The 17979-nt window shown below is 39.6% G+C and overlaps 3 protein-coding genes across 5 annotated transcripts; 2 read left to right on the top strand and 1 right to left on the bottom strand.

Annotated features, from left to right (window-relative positions):
* Positions 1-1221: 1221 nt before the first annotated feature.
* LOC4342226 (adrenodoxin-like protein 2, mitochondrial) lies at positions 1222-4017 on the bottom strand. 2 transcript variants are annotated; one of them, XM_015791695.1, is made up of 8 exons: positions 3845-4017; positions 3638-3735; positions 3321-3388; positions 2854-2921; positions 2508-2614; positions 2248-2297; positions 2073-2155; positions 1222-1570 (listed from the first exon to the last, which is right to left on the bottom strand). In XM_015791695.1, the coding sequence occupies exons 1-8, from the start codon at positions 4000-4002 to the stop codon at positions 1456-1458; spliced, it is 747 nt and encodes a 248-aa protein (XP_015647181.1). In that variant the 5' UTR covers positions 4003-4017; the 3' UTR covers positions 1222-1455. The 2 variants fall into 2 exon arrangements, with proteins under 2 accessions (XP_015647181.1, XP_015647182.1); XM_015791696.1 differs by having other exon boundaries at positions 3321-3385.
* Positions 4018-4044: 27 nt separating this feature from the next.
* LOC4342225 (nucleolar GTP-binding protein 1) lies at positions 4045-7866 on the top strand. 2 transcript variants are annotated; one of them, XM_015791694.3, is made up of 3 exons: positions 4045-4152; positions 5392-7483; positions 7583-7866. In XM_015791694.3, exon 2 carries the CDS (start codon positions 5416-5418, stop codon positions 7444-7446), a length of 2031 nt encoding a protein of 676 aa, XP_015647180.1. In that variant the 5' UTR covers positions 4045-4152; positions 5392-5415; the 3' UTR covers positions 7447-7483; positions 7583-7866. The 2 variants fall into 2 exon arrangements, with proteins under 2 accessions (XP_015647180.1, XP_015647179.1); XM_015791693.3 differs by having other exon boundaries at positions 4045-4156.
* Positions 7867-8903: 1037 nt separating this feature from the next.
* Positions 8904-11195, top strand: LOC4342224 (uncharacterized). Its single transcript, XM_015789810.3, has 3 exons — positions 8904-9060; positions 10670-10749; positions 10845-11195. Exons 1-3 carry the CDS (start codon positions 8926-8928, stop codon positions 10999-11001), a joined length of 372 nt encoding a protein of 123 aa, XP_015645296.1. The 5' UTR covers positions 8904-8925; the 3' UTR covers positions 11002-11195.
* Positions 11196-17979: the final 6784 nt, after the last annotated feature.

The raw sequence follows: 17979 nt of genomic DNA, 5'->3' as shown, positions 1-17979 counted from the left end.
CTTTCCTCGTTCTCTTTAATATCTCTTCCATAGTCTCTTGAATACTTTCAAACCCAAATATGAGGTTGTGGAGGGCTGAAAAAAAATTAAAACTGATGAAGAATTTTTTTATACACATAATTATGTATAGCCCTGACTATGTAATTAGTTGAATATAACTAAATAAATACTCAGAGAGTAGATAAATCAACCAGTCGAGTGGTTTTATTAAACAATTATTGGCAAACATGGTGTCAAATATGAATTAATAATACTCAAAATGGATTTACCAACTCCCTATTAACAACCAAGAAGAAATATCATGAACATCATAAAGCCAAAGATATTGGTCTTAAAAAGTTGCACACATATGTGGTTTTTGTTAAATAAAAACAATGACGCAGCAGTTGGCTGATTGCATTTGTTTAACATACGCTAAACAGTGCTTATCTTTAATGTAAAAAAAGTTAAAGTGTAAACTATAAAGCTCACTGTTCACCACCTATTTAAATCACATTGTACCAACTCTTCTAAATAAAAGGTTGTGTAACAGCAAGAAAAGAGAATTTTCAAGGTATTGGATACTTTCCACGTGCATACTGCAAAGACAAATATACTTGAGTCCCTAAAAACCCGTGGAAGGTCAGTAAATGTTTAATGGACTTCAGCCCAAAAAAAAGCTTAAAGATTCCTAAAAAACAACACGATACTGTGTATCGTCTTGTCCACCGCTTCATCTTCACAAAAATTCCTCTTCGCGCTCCTATTCACTTGCCATCGCCGCCAAAGTTAGGGCTAAGCTTGTGTAGGTATTTCGCTGATCTTTTTTTAAGTACTGCACTTGACTATAATATGGGTGTAGTTAGAAGTTACTAGTAATGACGGCGACTCCCTCGCTCTCTCATCGCCGCCTATCTATTTTCCTCCGGTGGCTAGTGAGGGTAGAAGGGGAAAAACCGGGGGAGAGAGCGGTTTCCACATGCTCCTCCCCTAGCCACAGCCGACCCAACGCGACTCCTCGCTCGGTCCCCCAGCCGAGGAGCTCGTAGAGCCGCGTCCCTTGCAAGAAGACGCGCGCCTCTACTGGGGGACGGCTTGGGCGGAAAAGCGCCCAAGCGAACGGGAGCTGGACGCCGTGAGCCAAAGCCACTCGCTGAGCTACGCATTGTAGATGGCCTAAAAGAGCTGGCCCCAGTACAATGTCAACACTTTTTTGTCAAGATTAAAGGCTGATGCACCATATAAGCCAATAAACATGCAGAAGAAGCATTTTATTCACCCGGTGGTAGTGTGGCACTGATGAAATAATAATTTCCGTAACTAACCGAGGAGCTCAACAATGAACAAATCCTCTCTGGAACACAAAAGCCTCATAACACCAAAGGCTGTTGTTTAAGTTACAAGTGTTGGGCTACAAAATTGATGATGCTGTGTAAGAACCTGTGTTCTCACTTCTCAGTCTCAGTTATCAGTCTTTTAGTGTGGTTTTGGTACAAAGCCATCCACCGCAAAGTTTCGTGTAGCTGCTGGTAATGCCAGTCGCATGCCATCAAGTTCTGGCTTTGCTATCACTTGACAGCCAAGACGAGACCTGAATACAGTTCACAAAATTGATGCCAGATTAGAAAGGACACGCATTTAAATTGAACAAAAACTCTAGTGCATACAAAGCTACCATGGTATTTATACAATTACAACTTACCAGCATGAGAATATCTCACTTGGCTATTTTAACATGTTGGTTGATAAGTTACTTTGTCTTTAATTTCCATTATGTCATGCATATAGCTTAAGTCACGGATAGCGGCAATTAGTTTGTAAAGGTTGCACACAGATACAGGTGGAGACATATCAGGATGATTAAGGAAGCAACTGCATATCGTATCCTCTCATATCAAATGCCCCCAGTCCTTTGTTTTCCCCTCCCTCCCTCACTATGGCCATCAACTACTTAAACTATTCTAACAATACCATGCATACTCATTGGTTGATACCCAACATTCTTGTTTGCACGATAATCAGACAGCAAGCACCACGGAACCATGAAACTGGATAAGCCAAATTAATAAAACCTTCAAGATATCTTCACTTACGTTTCTGTAAGTCCAAATGCAAGGTCAAGCATATCATTTTCTTCATCTGTTGGATCTTCTAGCTTATTATAATAATTTACATCCTGGACAAAATTGAAATGGCTAGTTAGTGGCACTTCAATCTCTACAATAGCATGAAAAATAATAAAAAAAGGAATGGTTATATAGAGCATACCATAACTATGACATGACAGGTTGAACACGCAAGTGAACCTTCACATGCTCCTGCAGTACCCAAAATACTAGACCAAGTTACTAACTACAATTAAAAATCAGTCAATAGTCAATACATGAAACATGTCAAATAACATCAAGTAATCAATAATGGACGCCATGTCTATTGGGTAAACATAATTTGCTTTTTATAGCTGTTCTTATCAGCAAAAGAAGTTAAGAATTGAAAGCATAGTACAGTTGCAATGATAAATCAGTAACCTTCAAGTTCGATGTCATTTTCATGAGCAGCTTCTAAGATGGACATTCCAACAGGGACACTGATTGTCTGCTCTGTGCCATCCTTGTTCACAAATGTTACAGAGATCCTGTGCAGCACAAAGAAATTTGCTCATTAGAAAAATTAATCGGTTGTTTTGGACAGCTATTTCCTAGGAGGGAAAAACTGAAGGAGAAGCCCCTTTAAAGACAACAAAGACATTGAAGAAACTCACATTACAACGACATGGGATACATCACTACCTTGTCCAATACAAATATTGCTAGGTATTCAAATTTCATGCTATACCAGAAAAAGGAAAAGAAAGGGGAGAGGAAATATACTTACTTCTCCTTGCTCTGACTGCCATCGTCACGATCACTACTAGTTGTTGCTGTGGAGAATAAGATGTTCTTCTGAAAAGTTACAGACCAGTGCTCATTACATACAAGGACATTTGCAAATGGTAAATCATCTCTTCTGGTAGTACAGAACATAATCCCAAGATAAAGATGGTGGTGGAGAATGTGCAGATAGATAAAATCTTTTGTCTCTCAGTTTCAGAATGCACAATTCATATTGGTCATTTCAGAAAATCCATGTCATATCTAGAAAACATTTATGATTGCTCTTTTTGTAGGGATTGTCAGTAACAGCTATACAAATTTCAGAATGCAAACATCATAAAGGGTATATAAGATACAGTTGACTTGGCCAAGTTAAGCTCTCGGTGAAAACACATACAAAGGGTATGCAAAATTTTCGTCCAAACTCACCACTAGGCATCACAACAACAAGATACAGATTGGACTAACCGTTGGGACAAAACGTCGGCTGAGTTGACCTCGATAATAGCTGGTTGTACTGCTTGCCAAATTCCCTACTGCACAAGAGGGAGAACAATAAAAAGCCAATGGTATAGCACCAAGATTTACTCAACAATAGTGGCTCAGCCTAAACCGGCCATAGAATGGATAGTGGAAGCATGCATATCGTTCATACAAATCGATCGCTCTCTCCTCTTTAATCATTCGTGATAATGTATAGATTCGTCATGGTTTGGAAGTATTTCTCAGCTGCTTCCAGAGGATTAACCAATAAAAAACAAGAGAGACACGAAAAGGGTGCGTACCAGCTCTGTTCTCGCGCAGAAGCCGCGCCCCGAGCTGCGAGATCCTGGACAACATCGCCGCAGCCGACTTCACTACCCAACACCACCACTCCCGAACCCTAACAGCAACAATCCAAGAGCGTACACGAATCAGCGAGAACCGCGTGGGGGCCAACAAAGCAACCGAACATCCGGGGGGAGCAGAAGGCGGAGAGAGAGGAGACGAACCTTCCGGTGGCCGGTGGCCGGCGCCGCCGCTCTCCTCCCTTCCACGACGGCGGGGGAAGAGGAGAAGGAGAAGTCGGGTGTCGCCGCCGTGGCAGAGGCTGAGCCGTGGAGTCTGGAAGCAACTCGTGGGCCGTGATTTTGTGGGCCTTGAGGCCCATTAGTGCAGAGATTAGATGGGCCCATTGAGGCCCATCAAAGCCACACGGTATAAGAGCCTCAGGAGAAACCCTCCCCTAAACTTCTCTCCCCCTCCTCCTCCGCCGCCACGCAGAGGGGGACGCCGCCGCCCTCCGCCGCCGCCTCACGACGTAGGTAACGTCGCTTCTCTCCCCTCCCTCTACCTGCTCATGCTCGTGTGTATGCTTAGTTGATTCTGATGAGTTACGGGTTAATCGGGTACATGGTCGTTTTCAGTTGATTCTGTCATTAGTTAGTCACGAAATATCGTTTTTGTTCTGGGGACATCTTTTTTCTGTTCTGCGGTCTGTTCCTTGTGTTGATTGCCATCCATTCAAGCGGGTAAATCAGATTTGATGGTTTGGTGGATAAAAGGTAGTATGTGATTGTTCAGCACGGTTTAGCAGCGGGCTAGCTGCTGCTAAGATTTAACATCGATATGGAAGTTTGAGAATCGGTGGACTCTAATACTTGTGCGTGCTTCCGTTGCTGCCAAGCCATATTGCTTATTGTCTGAATGCTCGCTCTTAACCATTTCATGTGCTCATATGAGCAATCTGATTTTTGTATCAAATATGTTATCCCTCCTTTTTTTTTTACAATAGCAGATAGTGTTTATGTGTGTTAATTGTGAGGTCAATTTTTTTTTACAATAGCAGATAGTGTTTACGTGTGTTAATTGTGAGATCAACTTGTGCATTACATGTATGTACATGTCACTGGTTCGAACATGTTAGACTTTCCTTGTTAATGGTGATTTTTCTAAGCCAGTTAAGTAGATGGTAGCAGATAAAAGTTCTGTATGTCGACTGTAGAATTAAAATGTTCAGGGCGTGATCTGTAGAAAGATGTAGTAGGGGTGGCTGGCAGGTTGCAGATTCACCAGCACTGTTCCTTTTTTCCCCCAAGGAGTATATAGAGAGGAACAATTAGCTTGCTGGAGAATTTTCCTATGATACGTGTAACATGTTTTATGTGATCTGTCAGAAGGCTGTTACTGGTGCTTAGGTCTATATGTGATTTATTTTTTATTTTGTTTGTGGTGTCTTGTTACATTGTGTAACTGGCTCCTTGAAGTGTTTTACGGCCTTTATCCGCTGCATGTGCTAATAAACACTTTTAAGTTGCACAAATAAACTGTGGGTTCCATTTTGTCTTATATTTTTAGATTTACTGGATATTGCTTGGGAATGTAAGTTGCAGAGTGTTGTAGTAAATGATATTATGGTTTGTTGTTCTGTGCAATTTACTCTACTGTTTTCAATGGAAGGGTTCATATACATGTTCCCAATTATCTTATTTCTGAAATTCTCCGTATTGAATCCTGTTATCCTGTATTGATTTCATATGCACTGTTGTTTGTATGACAGAAATAGTCATCTCAGCTAGTGAAAATGGTGCAATACAATTTCAAGCGTATCACTGTTGTTCCTCCTGGGAAGGACTTCATTGACATCATCTTGTCCCGCACCCAGAGGCAAACACCAACTGTTGTCCACAAGGGATATGCTATCTCCCGCATTCGTCAGTTTTATATGCGAAAGGTTAAGTATACCCAGTCAAACTTCTATGAGAAGCTGTCCACTGTCATCGATGACTTCCCAAGGTTGGATGGCATCCATCCTTTCTATGGTGATCTTCTTCATGTTCTGTACAACAAAGATCACTACAAACTTGCCTTGGGCCAAATCAACACAGCCAGAAATATCATTGCAAAGATAGCTAAGGACTATTTGAGGCTGCTCAAATATGGAGACTCGCTGTACCGGTGCAAGTGTCTCAAGGTGGCTGCATTAGGTCGTATGTGTACTGTCATTAAGCGGATCAGTCCTAGTTTGGCATACCTGGAGCAGATCAGGCAGCACATGGCGAGGCTTCCATCTATAGACCCAAACACCCGTACTTTATTGATTTGTGGCTATCCAAATGTTGGGAAGAGCTCTTTCATGAACAAGATCACAAGAGCAGATGTGGATGTCCAACCCTATGCTTTCACAACAAAGTCCCTGTTTGTTGGTCATGCTGATTACAAGTATTTGCGGTACCAAGTGATTGACACTCCAGGGATCCTTGATCGGCCTTTTGAGGACAGGAACATCATAGAAATGTGCAGTATCACTGCTCTTGCCCACTTGAGGGCTGCTGTGCTATTCTTCCTGGACATCTCTGGGTCTTGTGGGTACAGTATTGCTCAGCAGGCTGCACTCTTCCACAGTATCAAGTCCTTGTTCATGAACAAGCCTCTAGTCATTGTGTGCAACAAGACAGATTTGCAGCCTCTTGAAAATCTGTCTGAGGAGGACATGAAGCTGGTAATGGAGATGAAGGCAGAGGCTATGAAGACCATAGGCCATGGTGGAGAAGCTAATGAAGAGGGTGTTTTGTTGACTATGAGTACTTTGACTGAAAATGGTGTGATGGCTGTCAAAAATGCTGCATGTGAGAGGCTTCTTGATCAGAGGGTGGAGATCAAGATGAAATCAAAGAAGATCAATGACTGCCTAAATAGATTTCATGTTGCTATGCCAAAGCCTCGTGATAACAAGGAGAGGCCTCCTTGCATCCCTCAGGCTGTTCTGGATGCTCGAGCAAGTGCTGATGCTGCAAAGGAAAAGAAGAAGCTGGAAAGGAAACTGGAGAAGGACCTAGAGAATGAGAATGGAGGTGCTGGGGTCTATTCTGCGAGTCTCAAGAAGCATTACTTATTGGCCGATGATGAATGGAAGGAAGACATTCTGCCTGAGATATTGGATGGGCATAATGTTGCTGATTTTCTGGATCCAGATATATTGCAGAGGTGTGAAGAGTTGGAGAGAGAGGAGGGTCTTCGCCTCGAAGAGGAAGCTGCACAGGAAGCTTTCCAGATTGATGGCCATGAACTAACTGAAGAGCAGCGTGAAATCTTGGGTCAGATTAGAAAGAAGAAGGCATTGCTCATCCAGGAGCATAGAATGAAGAAGAGAACTGCAGAAAGTCGTCCTATTGTTCCTAGAAAGTTTGACAAAGACAGGACATTCACAACTGATAGAATGGGTCGCCAACTTTCATCCATGGGTTTTGATCCTAGTGCAGCTATGGACCGAGCCCGCAGCCGGTCTAGAGGTCGCAAGCGTGAGAGGTCACTGAGCAGAGCTGCCAGTGATGGTGATGATATGGATATAGATGGCCAGCAGTCCAGCAAGAAATTGCGCGCGTTGTCGAGGTCCAGGTCTAGGTCGAAATCAAGACCACCTGAGGAGGTTGTTCCAGGAGAAGGATTCAAGGACTCTGCTCAGAAGAAGAAGGCAATTAAGAAAGCTAAGGATTCTGTGAGGAACAGGAACAAGGAGGCTCGTCGCGGAGAGGCGGACCGTGTCATTCCAACTTTGAAACCAAAGCATCTGTTCTCTGGAAAAAGTTCTATAGGCAAGACGAGCAGGCGATAAGTGATTCAGCACAGCTGCTGGTCATCACTGGTTTCAGGTAGGTGGATGTGGAGCACTACTTATAAACACATAATTTGTGACATGAACTCAATTATTTCTGGGCTTATAACTCATGTTCTACTTGCTCATTTTGTAGGAAGTGCAGCATCATTGCAGCATGGTGTGGGAAATTAGGCGAAGGAAGGCCTGATTATCCAATCTGCTGGACTTGTTGTGCTCTGTTTATTCATACTGTCTGATGGATTGCTGTGTATCCCGTCTCATCCTCTGCCGAGACATAATTTTGTTAGCTTATGTTGTAGCTTTACGCTACATTAATATGGTTTCGCTAGTATTAGTTCGTTACATGGTACTATGAAATACTACTCCTGTAATGGTGACTTTGTTATTATACTTGAATTCCAGTCCTATTCGTTATAATTAATTCTTTATAATAAGATATCACATGATTATGTTTTGACGAAAGGAAAATATGTTTCAAATCGTTAAAACACGTTTCATATGTGATAACGATATGTTTTAATATATGTTCTCACTGTATTTCACAAATTTTTTAAATGTTTCATCATGTACTACTAGGGCCCGTTCGAATCCAATTAAAAGGGTGGATGGAATTTTGAATTAAAGTGGCACGTTTTTCAAACTGCTAAACGGTGTGTTTTGTGCGAAAACTTTCTATATGAAAGTTGTTCTAAAATATCAGATTAATCTATTTTTTAAGTTTGTAATAACTACGTGAAACACTTAATCTTTATCTTCATCTTCAGGAGATTCAAACACCACCTAGAACATTTGATCGCCTGATATTATTTTAGAAAAATCGAGCACTGATATTATTTTAGAAAATCGGACGCTCGATTTGTAGAGGGTTCACAGCAATAGATGTAATGTTCTGAACCAAATTGGATAACTGTATATAGCCCGTTATCATTCGCAGAAATAACTAGGACTGCAGATGAGAAAAGAAAAACAATTACTACTTACAACGCCGACCGAGGTGAATAGGACTGATGAATATTACTCCCTCCATTCCAAAATACTATAAGGCATAATCACCCATAACCCAAAAACCAAGAAAATAATTATTATCATCTTGTAGTTTGGATCATCCTAATAAATATAATGTATGCATCCAATAAAATTAGAGAACATGAGAGTGATGTATTTAAAAAAGTAATAATTTAATGGAGAAGAGGTCATATTTAATAGCCTATATGCATGTATGCCTTATATTATGGAACATCTAACAAAATGATTGTAATGGAGGGAGTAATAAGAAAGAAACATCTGATCCAAGTCCAAGTGCAAGTACAGTATTTGGAGCCCATGATCGGGCGGGCATATACAAAGAAAGCCCAAAACTACCTTAGTTTAGCTGCTGGGCCGAGTGCTATTGGGCCGGACGAACACGCAGACGCAACGGAGATATGTATCTGGAGTCGAAGCGAGGCCAACACGTAGTGGCGACGGTGGGAAGCTATGGTGGCGTGGACGCTACGACCTGCGGCGGCGGGCAGGGCCATCCGGCGAGCCGCGTACCACTCCGACGGCGCCCCTCCTCCCCGCAAGCTCCGGGGCCCCCGCTTCAGCTCTTTCAATAGGAACAACCATGAGGTGTGTGTGTGTGTATCCATCTCCCTTGATAATAACCTAGTTCGTTCTTAGGTTTCGATCTAGAGTTTCCCCTCCCAAATTGAATAGAAATATATCCTTTTTTTTAAGCCTACTGCCTCTGTGCTAATACCTGTTTCATCATCGCGTTTGGTTGTTCCCCAACTAGGTTAAAAAAAGATGGATTTATTTTTGCTTTTCTTATTTCGAAATTATGCCCGTAATCCCATATGTTGAGTATTTAATAAACTACTAAAGATATATATGCTCCCGCGAAAAACACACACACAAATTCTTCAACTAACTAGATTCAGGTTTTTCAGATTATGCTGCCTGTACCAGTACGACTGTTATCTGTTTATTGTGAGGGGAGGAGATGGTATTATTCCGTAATATGACAGATCATTCTGCAGTTGTAGATGATGCATTATTATGTTCACTAATGCTCTTGTGCTTAACCATCTCAACACTTTGCTCTAGAATTTTGACTGTTAGCACTGTTAAATTTCATTATGCCGCATAAGAGTGCAATCCCCCTAAGATGACAGGTCATTGTGCACACTTGTTTGTATTGATTATTGAATGAGTTCGTATACGTATCATTGCGTTTCATAATTTCATAGGGTTTTAGCTGTTATGATGTTGCTCATTTGCTGTAGCATCTTGACACTACGCACTAGAATTACTCTTGCTGTTACCATCGATTAATTAAAGCTTGTCTTTTGTTCAAGCCTTCATCTCTAATGTTTTAGTTTTATAACTTCTTTTTTAGTTTTCCCTTCCTTTTTTATTTTAATTTATTTGTTTGGCAAAACCCTCCATGCTCTGAAAATAATCCTGTGTTGTTCAGTATTACTCTTGTCTCCCCTGCTAGCTTGAGGGGAAAGAAAGAGAGTGACATTTTTCTGTTCTTACAAAACTGTACCTGTTCTCCCGTATACTTGGGGTTTAACTACTCTCAATTCCCAAACATTTGGTTGAAGCACCAATGCCAAACCTCACTAAAAGTTATATTCAGTTTTTTTTTATCATGCTGTACTGTTAAATTATATGCCAATTGAAGTGCACTCCTCTTGATGAAAAGTAGGCACAGCCAAGAAAAATGGTGCTTGCTTTCCTTCAACTATGTCCCTTAGAGTTCACATTCCCCAGGATGATATAACATGGATGAGTTTGTACAATTAAGTTTGTTTGGGTCATGTTCCCTAAGTTTGGGTTGCAGAACTCGTAGGGAATCGAGTAATGCTTCTTTGCTTATGTAGCATTTGAATATCATACTTTATAATTTTCAATTCTGAACAGTGTGCTTTTAGCTGATTAAAAGCTTGGCTCTTGTACCAGCCTTCACATCCAATGTTTTTTATTCATCTAACTTCAACTCCTTACCATAGAGATTGTATTAAGAACCATTAACACCAGAAAGAAAGGCTTGGTTGGGCACAGTGCACTTGTGTAAAAGGATATAGATTGCCATCATTCATATTTTGTTTTAATTGAACAGTGACATAGAGCGTGTGGAATTTTAAGGAGAAACTGAAGTTAAATATCTGAGTCTTTTTGTACAAGTCTGATAGTGGATGTGGATTACAACAGTACGCATGTTGATATGCAGATCGATGCGTTGCTTGAGGAAGTCAAGAATACACCGGTTAACATGATCACCGATGACCTAATGATCCGAACCGTGCGGCAGTATGTAATTCTGTGAATTGCAGCTTGTGTTTTTTTGGTTCTCTATCTGGCTGACCATCCTATTTACTACTGCTCTTCCTTGTCTGCATGTGTAGTTCTTTTCTGGCTCGTCAGGAGATTCTGTATCAAAATGTTCTGCGATCATGGGTGGTTGTGGCAGCGGTACTCACAGGGTATAGCTGGGGGTACAACAAATTTGCTGAAAGTTCTACTGTCGGATCTGAACCACCAAAAGAACATGAGGGGAAGTAGAAGACTTGACGATTGTTTTTGCTCTTTACGGAAGACTGAGTGTTTGGGATAAAATGCAGTGAATTGTGCCTCAGAAACTCGCTTGTAAATTGGTCAATTTCTGTTAACTGACTATCCTGTAAGACAGGGCTTGGGCGACCAATCTTGCTCCGCCTTTTACAATCTCCAGCTGGTTTGGGGTGTTTCATGCTCTAGATAGGCTGCTGCTGGTCGATAATCAACGGATGCTCTTTCTTTTTATAGTTAACTCACAAGGCAGCTTGGTATTACAACTAAACAAGTATATACTGACAGTGAGAAGAATTAATTTAAAAAATTCAGTACCAGTAATGAGTAAAATAAGCAAATTTAAGGCACTACACTAAAATAACCAAAGTTATAAGTGTAGCATACAACTAGCTAGTAAGACAGATACAGTATGATGATATACAATAATCCATCCATCTTCAGTGGTTGCTCTAGCTTGCTTAATTTGTATTTTAATGTATGACGCCGTTGACTTTTTGTCAACGTTTGACCATTTGTTTTATTCAAAAATTTTGTGCAAATATGAAAATATTTATGTCATGCTTAAAGAACATTTGATGATGAATCAAGTCACAATAAAATAAATGATAATTACATAAATTTTTTGAATAAGACAAATAGTCAAACGTTGTATAAAAAGTCAACGGCGTCATACATTAAAATATAAATATGGAGGTAGTAACATTTATTATAGGTTAATTAATGTTTGGCATCATATGCTCCAAATCAGGAGGAGTAACCTGTAAAGAGGGGGAGGGCCGCTGTGATTGGCATGTATCCATGCAGAATTGGAGATACGCCGAATGCGCTAGCTGCTCGCCTGCTCCTTCAAAATATAACTTGATGGTGATGATAACTCGTAAAATTAAAAAACCAACTTAAAAATCAACTCTAATATGAATGACGTGTCAAAATCCCGAAAAAAAAAATCTTTAATTTATATAATAGTAAAGATAAAGACGCGCGGGCACACAGATATATATATACACACACATATACATATACGCTTCTGTTGCAAGGAGTAGATATTTAGGTACAACTATGTGCTAGTAAAATCGAAGCACTGCAAAATTATACTCCCTCCATTTCTTTTAGTTTGAAGTTGGTCATACATTTGGAAGCAGGTGTAGTATTTGAAATTTGGTAGCAAATTAAAGATAAACTAAATCACCAGTACACGAATAGCTCACATAGAGCATTCTTGGAGGATGGAACAAAAAAAAAACAAATATCTTCCAGGTCACTAGACACGTTAAATACAAGGGGATCACCACATGCTTACAACACACGTACTGTAATTTAATTAGCTGGAGTACATAATACTCCCTCCGTTCAGGTTATAATATGTTTTGATTTTAGTCAAAGTCAAACTGTTTTAAGTTTGACCAAATTTGTAGAAAAAAGTAGTGACATTTTAATCTAAGACAAATTTATTATAAAAATATATATTCAATTATTGATTTGATGAAACTATTTTAGTATTATAAATATTACTATATTTGTCTATGAACTTAGTCAAACTTGAAACAGTTTAACTTTGATCAAAGTTAAAACAACTTATGACCTAAAACGGAGGGAGTAATGGTTACAAACACAATGCAAGTCGATCATCACAAAATATGTGTCAGGGGCAATTGCGCAACGGACCATATTCTAAGGACTAACGTCCAGTTCTATTTCGGCTCGTCAGGAGATGCTTGTTCAAAACGTTCTCCGTTCACGTTCATGGTTTAACTGCTATCAGAGTTTTCAGACATTCTGCTATTAGCTCTGAACCACCAACAGAACATCAGGCTTTTATATATATATATAATTAGCTCTGAATGTAGTGAAGATGAGCATGTGACATAATCGAACATCAGCATTTTTTTATATATATATAATTAGCTCTGAATGTAGTGAAGATGAGCATGTGACATGATCTCTCCTGTGTATCCGTCACTCTTGCGTTTACTATATATGGTTATGTTTGTCAACGCCAGGTTGTGGAGGCACTTGTTCAAGACAGAAACTTCAATCAGGTTTTAGATTGCCAACTGAGAGAATCAACCACTTCCTTTATGACATTCTGATGACCATCATTCAGGATTCAGGAGGGAATTAAAAAAAAGTGACAAGCATTTCAGAGAACTCGCAACAGCAGCTAAGTTACATGATATAAAAGGGAGGTCCCAATCAACAACGATTTAAATCATAGACGGTCCAAGGTTACCACAGCTTGTTAGAGGCATTTGATTACAGAATCATTTCCAGTCCATTTGGAATTGAGTACTATTACTCTTCTAGTCGTCCAAGCTTCTTCCTTAGTTCCTGCCGCTCCTAGTGTTCGTCTGTTGTATCTTCCTTAGTTCCTGCCGCTTCAGGTGTTCGTCTGTTGTTCCCTTTGATAAGGGTAGCGACCCCAGCACCGAAAAGGTAGCCAGACATTGCAAATGCAGCAACCATCCACAAATGCCTTATGTTGTGTGTGCCAATCTTCTTCCTGCGCTCAAGGATCAAGCTGCAGTACATGGATCAAAAGGAAAAGATCGATTAGGGTGCATGTGCAGACAGATTACATTGGCGACAAAAACGCTTGTAGCAGCATCACAGCTAGAAAAGTACATATATATACCTCTCACCGCTTTCTCTAACCAGATCATGTTGTGACAGAACGGCTGATGCTTGTTCCGCCTTCCCATACACTACTTGAAACTGCATAGCAACATGTTAAATTCCACTGGAATATGCATTGTAAAATTTGGCTTATGATGACAGGCAACTCCCAAAACAACAGCAGTATATGTCATTTAATGATCTAGTATATATCATTTAATGATTCTTTTTAGTGCAGACACTTGGATCAAGTGCTGTTCTTGACAGTACTCCCTCCATCCACAAAAGTTACACCTATTTCACATTTAAGTTTTTCCAAATAAGTTGTTTCTATTTGTAGTCTGTATGCATTCAAGATTTAAGTGAAGAGATAAATTAAATGTTTTATTAGAACCCAAGGAGTCATCTAAATACTCATTGGTTCCATGCTTGCATTCACTCCTTGATTTTGTAACATCCAAGGTGATCTAATTTCTCCTTGGTCTTGGTGTCAAAAGTAATATGTGTAACTTTTGTGGATGGAGGGAGTAATTGTGAAACTGTGGATGACCCTTAATTTGTTGACGGGTCCTGATATGAAGATGCTTGGTTTAGATTACTCTTTGAATGATTACCATCATTTGTAATGCTGGTGACACCAAGTAGGCATGTAGATGGCCCAAACCAAACTGGCCCAACCCAATCCAAACTAGGCAGTCCAACACAATGCAATCCAGTCCCCCCACAGAAACTGAACTCACAAAGAGATTTCTCTAGCGCGGCGGTGGTGGTGACAGCACACAGCAGCTTTGTTGGCGCTAGCTGCTAGCAGAGGCAACCCTGACTTGACTGCAAATGCAACATCCTTAGCACAGGAGGTGGCAATGGCATGGTAACTTTCGGTTACCTGGTATCCGCAGCCACATTAACTATGCCTAGATTATTAATTGGGTGATCTTCTCTAATACCTCAATGGACATTCAAACAATTTGATTTTCTTAAAAAAAAATAAAGATTTTGGTGAGCTTGGTGATCTTCTCCATTACCTGGTGAAGTTCTCCTCACAAAAAGAAGAGGCTTTTTAACTTATGAGCTTCATTCACTACTAGTAGTATACTAGTATAAAGTTCCAGACCAAATAAAATTCCACGTTGTGCGAAGATCCGAAATTTTCATATCTAAGCATATGCAGCCCTCTAATTCCAAATTTTCATATCTAAGCACATGCAGCCCTGTAATTCCAAATGTAAGCAGGTAATGGATGAAATTCTGTTTCTAATCAAGAAGCTCACTTGTGTGTGCAGTGGTCCTTATCCATCAGACTTGATGTCCAACGAAATACTCCGTATAACAAACTAATGGTTGCCATTGATTAATTGAATGTTTGCTGTCAGGAAAGAAAACCTTATTACCATTTGCAATTGGTTAGATCAACCATTACGAGATAAGGCACAGTGCCGTCAGTCTCGAGCTTTCTTTGCCTTTTCTCTGTTCTAATCCACTAAAAAATATTACTTGACTGAGATGTTGTTTTCCTTTTGGAAAATTGCAACTCCAGCGGTCCGTGCAAATACAATCCATCTGCTTGGATCGTCAAAATCATAATATGTGCCAATAATCATGATTTGTTTCACATAGAAGCGATATCAGCAAGGGTAATTGTAATACTAGCTATCATTTGCTTTGTGCCTGCTAGCTAGTTTGATTAGAAATAGAATTCAGGATAATACGTGCTCTCATTTGGAATTAGGGGCGGCTTGCATGTGCCTAGATTGAAAAAAATAGGCAAAAAGATTCTTTTCTTTTTCTCCCATGTCTCTATCGACGATAGACTATCGTTCAAGCTGGTGGAGGGGGATTGAAACACTATCGAATTTAAACTAGATCGAATGGTAGGAAGGAGCTAGGGCTATAAATGATATAATTATAGAAGAGCGAAAAAGGGTAGTAGTAGCAAGGATCGAGTACGCACCCACTCAACACCGTAGCCGCCGGCCATCTGGGAACCATGGCGCGCGCTCCTCGTCAGCTTCTCTCTCAAGGGAACGCCATAAATCCCTCGATCTCGACCTCGATGTCGCCTGCTAGAGTTAGGGTTAGCCAGATTCGTTTTTGTTTGGGTTGCGTTCGACTTGGGTCGGCCTTAGTCTCCGATTTAGTCCAGCCGAGATTCTCGAAGGCCAGTGATAATAAATAAATAAAGACTAAGTTCACTTTGACTCCCTTGACACCAGTGACCCAATCTAATTCGTATGACTGCAATACCGGATATCTTCACACACACACCCAATTATTAAAACTGATGCAATTTTACTCTCTTAGGCTGTGTTCGGGAGCCGACACGCAAAACAAAGCAGCGTTTAGCGCATGATTAATTAAGTTTTAGCTATTTTTTTTAAAAATGGATTAATATGGTTTTTTAAGCAACTTTTGTATAAAAACTTTTTTTTTAAAAAAACACACCATTTAGCAGTTTGAAAAGCATGCGTGTGGAAAACGAGAAGAGGGAGTTGGGAACGGCTGGGAATGAACGCATCCTTAGTGGTTTTGGAGGGCGGTTTCACTGACGTGGCGTCTACGTGGCAGTGTTGACCTGATCTATGGCGTTGATGTAGCGCTTATGTGGGACCCATTTTTCATTAAAAATTTTTTGTGGTGCACACTAATATGTGGAGCCCACATGTCATCCGTTGCATATTAGATTAGAGAGAATTTATTATATACCACTGAGTTTGTTCGAGTTTAACAATTTGCCATTGACATTGTCTCTTTCTATAATATACCAACGACTTTATCAGTTGTTTTACAATACACCATTGGATTGGGCCTTCTTTTCAAAAATACCCAAAATACACTTAGAGACATACAAGATTAACAATTGGTTTATTTCATTAGAAGTTTCAAAAAATATATAATTTTTTTTGTGTGGCCTTGCCGCCTTGTTACAAAATATGGAAGTTTGTATACATGTTTTAAATTTTTTCTGGTATATTTAGTTTTTAGAAAAAAAATATTTTTATGTGGTATATGAGAGAAATTTGCTTATACAAGAGATAATAGCATAAAAATATCTTATATAGTGTATGAAAGATGATTTATATTAATAATGGCAAATAGTTTGCCAGACTGGCATGCCACATAGGCAAAAATGACAAATACTCCCTCCGTCCTAAAATATAAGAACCAGGACTGGATGGGATATTTCCTAGTACTACGAATCTGCACAGGCTGCCTAACTTCTCTTTGTAAAGAGGATAAAGATAAATAATGGTCATCTCAAATTCAATAACATTTTGTAGTGATATGGAACGAATAGAATGGAAATAAAACTATGGTGTCAGTACAAAGAGGCTGCTAAAATGATTACGGTGTCAACATAAAGAGGCTGCTAAAACAGAATTCATTACAGAGGGCATTAGGATGATCTTGGGAAAGGAGAAATTGCCCAATCTGAATCAATGGTCCAAGTATTCAACCCACTAAACTATGAAAAAAATAGAACTGAGTATTCAATCCACTAAAGTATGAAAAGCAGTTCGAACAGCTCCATAGTGGCTTGGCCATGTGGACTATGACAAGTGATAGTGAAATGGTGATGGATTCGATAAAAAAAAATTCAGTAAGTCATACAGCATGAAAAAGAAGTGTGTTAATGTATAGTATTCCTGGGCTCACTGATTAGTGAGGAAAGGGCTCGGCTTGAGTAAAATGAGCTAACATGTGAGCCACGTAAGCAATACCACCAACAACTGTTGGATAGACTTTTTATTCCATATTATAATTCAATGGTTCAAGCAGGGCATAGCATGGCAAGAATCTTCTAAGAATAAGTTTGCATTTTGTGTCTTGTCATTCTTCATAAATTAATCTTATATAAGTGCACCCCCCAAAAAAAGTATGTATCATGTTGTTATTTTTCACCCAGCCACTTGTAACATGTTTGTAGTTCAATGTAACTTGAATAGAAAGCTAAGAAAATTGTGCAAGAAAATCACATGAATCCTTAGGGGCAACTTCAAAGAGGAATTTAGAAATAAGATTTTATTCACAAGGCCGTGTGCAAGTGATTGGTGTGCATCTTATAGTGCTCCCATGGCATGCATAGGTCGATTTCACCTTTCTGGAGGGTACAGAGAAAATAAAGTTATACTACAAGTTACTCCGTACAAGTTTAGTTATAGGGCATATATTTTGTTTCGCCAGTACAATGCTTTGATCAACTATTACTCTGTGTAGTTGGTAATATATTATAATATTTGTGTACAAAATTATAAGTAGAAGAAAGTATTTATGAATACAAAACTAAAAATACATTAATATTGTTTCTCGAAAATTATATTTAATATATATAGTAAAAAAATGATGAAAGCATTATCG

This window comes from Oryza sativa, chromosome 7 (assembly GCF_034140825.1).
Source record: "Oryza sativa Japonica Group chromosome 7, ASM3414082v1".
NCBI lineage: Eukaryota > Viridiplantae > Streptophyta > Magnoliopsida > Poales > Poaceae > Oryza > Oryza sativa.
The sequence above is the reverse complement of the archived record's forward strand: the minus strand, read 5'-3'. Positions and strand labels throughout refer to the sequence as shown.

Coding starts and splice junctions, on each gene's coding strand:
- LOC4342224 (XM_015789810.3), top strand. CDS start 8,926: ATGGTGGCGTGGACGCTACGACCTGCGGCGGCGGGCAGGGCCATCCGG. Junction 9,061..10,669: donor TCAATAGGAACAACCATGAG/GTGTGTGTGTGT, acceptor GTTGATATGCAG/ATCGATGCGTTGCTTGAGGA. Junction 10,750..10,844: donor ATGATCCGAACCGTGCGGCA/GTATGTAATTCT, acceptor CTGCATGTGTAG/TTCTTTTCTGGCTCGTCAGG.
- LOC4342226 (XM_015791695.1), bottom strand. CDS start 4,002: ATGGGCCTCAAGGCCCACAAAATCACGGCCCACGAGTTGCTTCCAGAC. Junction 2,298..2,507: donor AAATGACATCGAACTTGAAG/GTTACTGATTTA, acceptor TGGGTACTGCAG/GAGCATGTGAAGGTTCACTT. Junction 1,571..2,072: donor GCATTTGGACTTACAGAAAC/GTAAGTGAAGAT, acceptor AACTGTATTCAG/GTCTCGTCTTGGCTGTCAAG.
- LOC4342225 (XM_015791694.3), top strand. CDS start 5,416: ATGGTGCAATACAATTTCAAGCGTATCACTGTTGTTCCTCCTGGGAAG.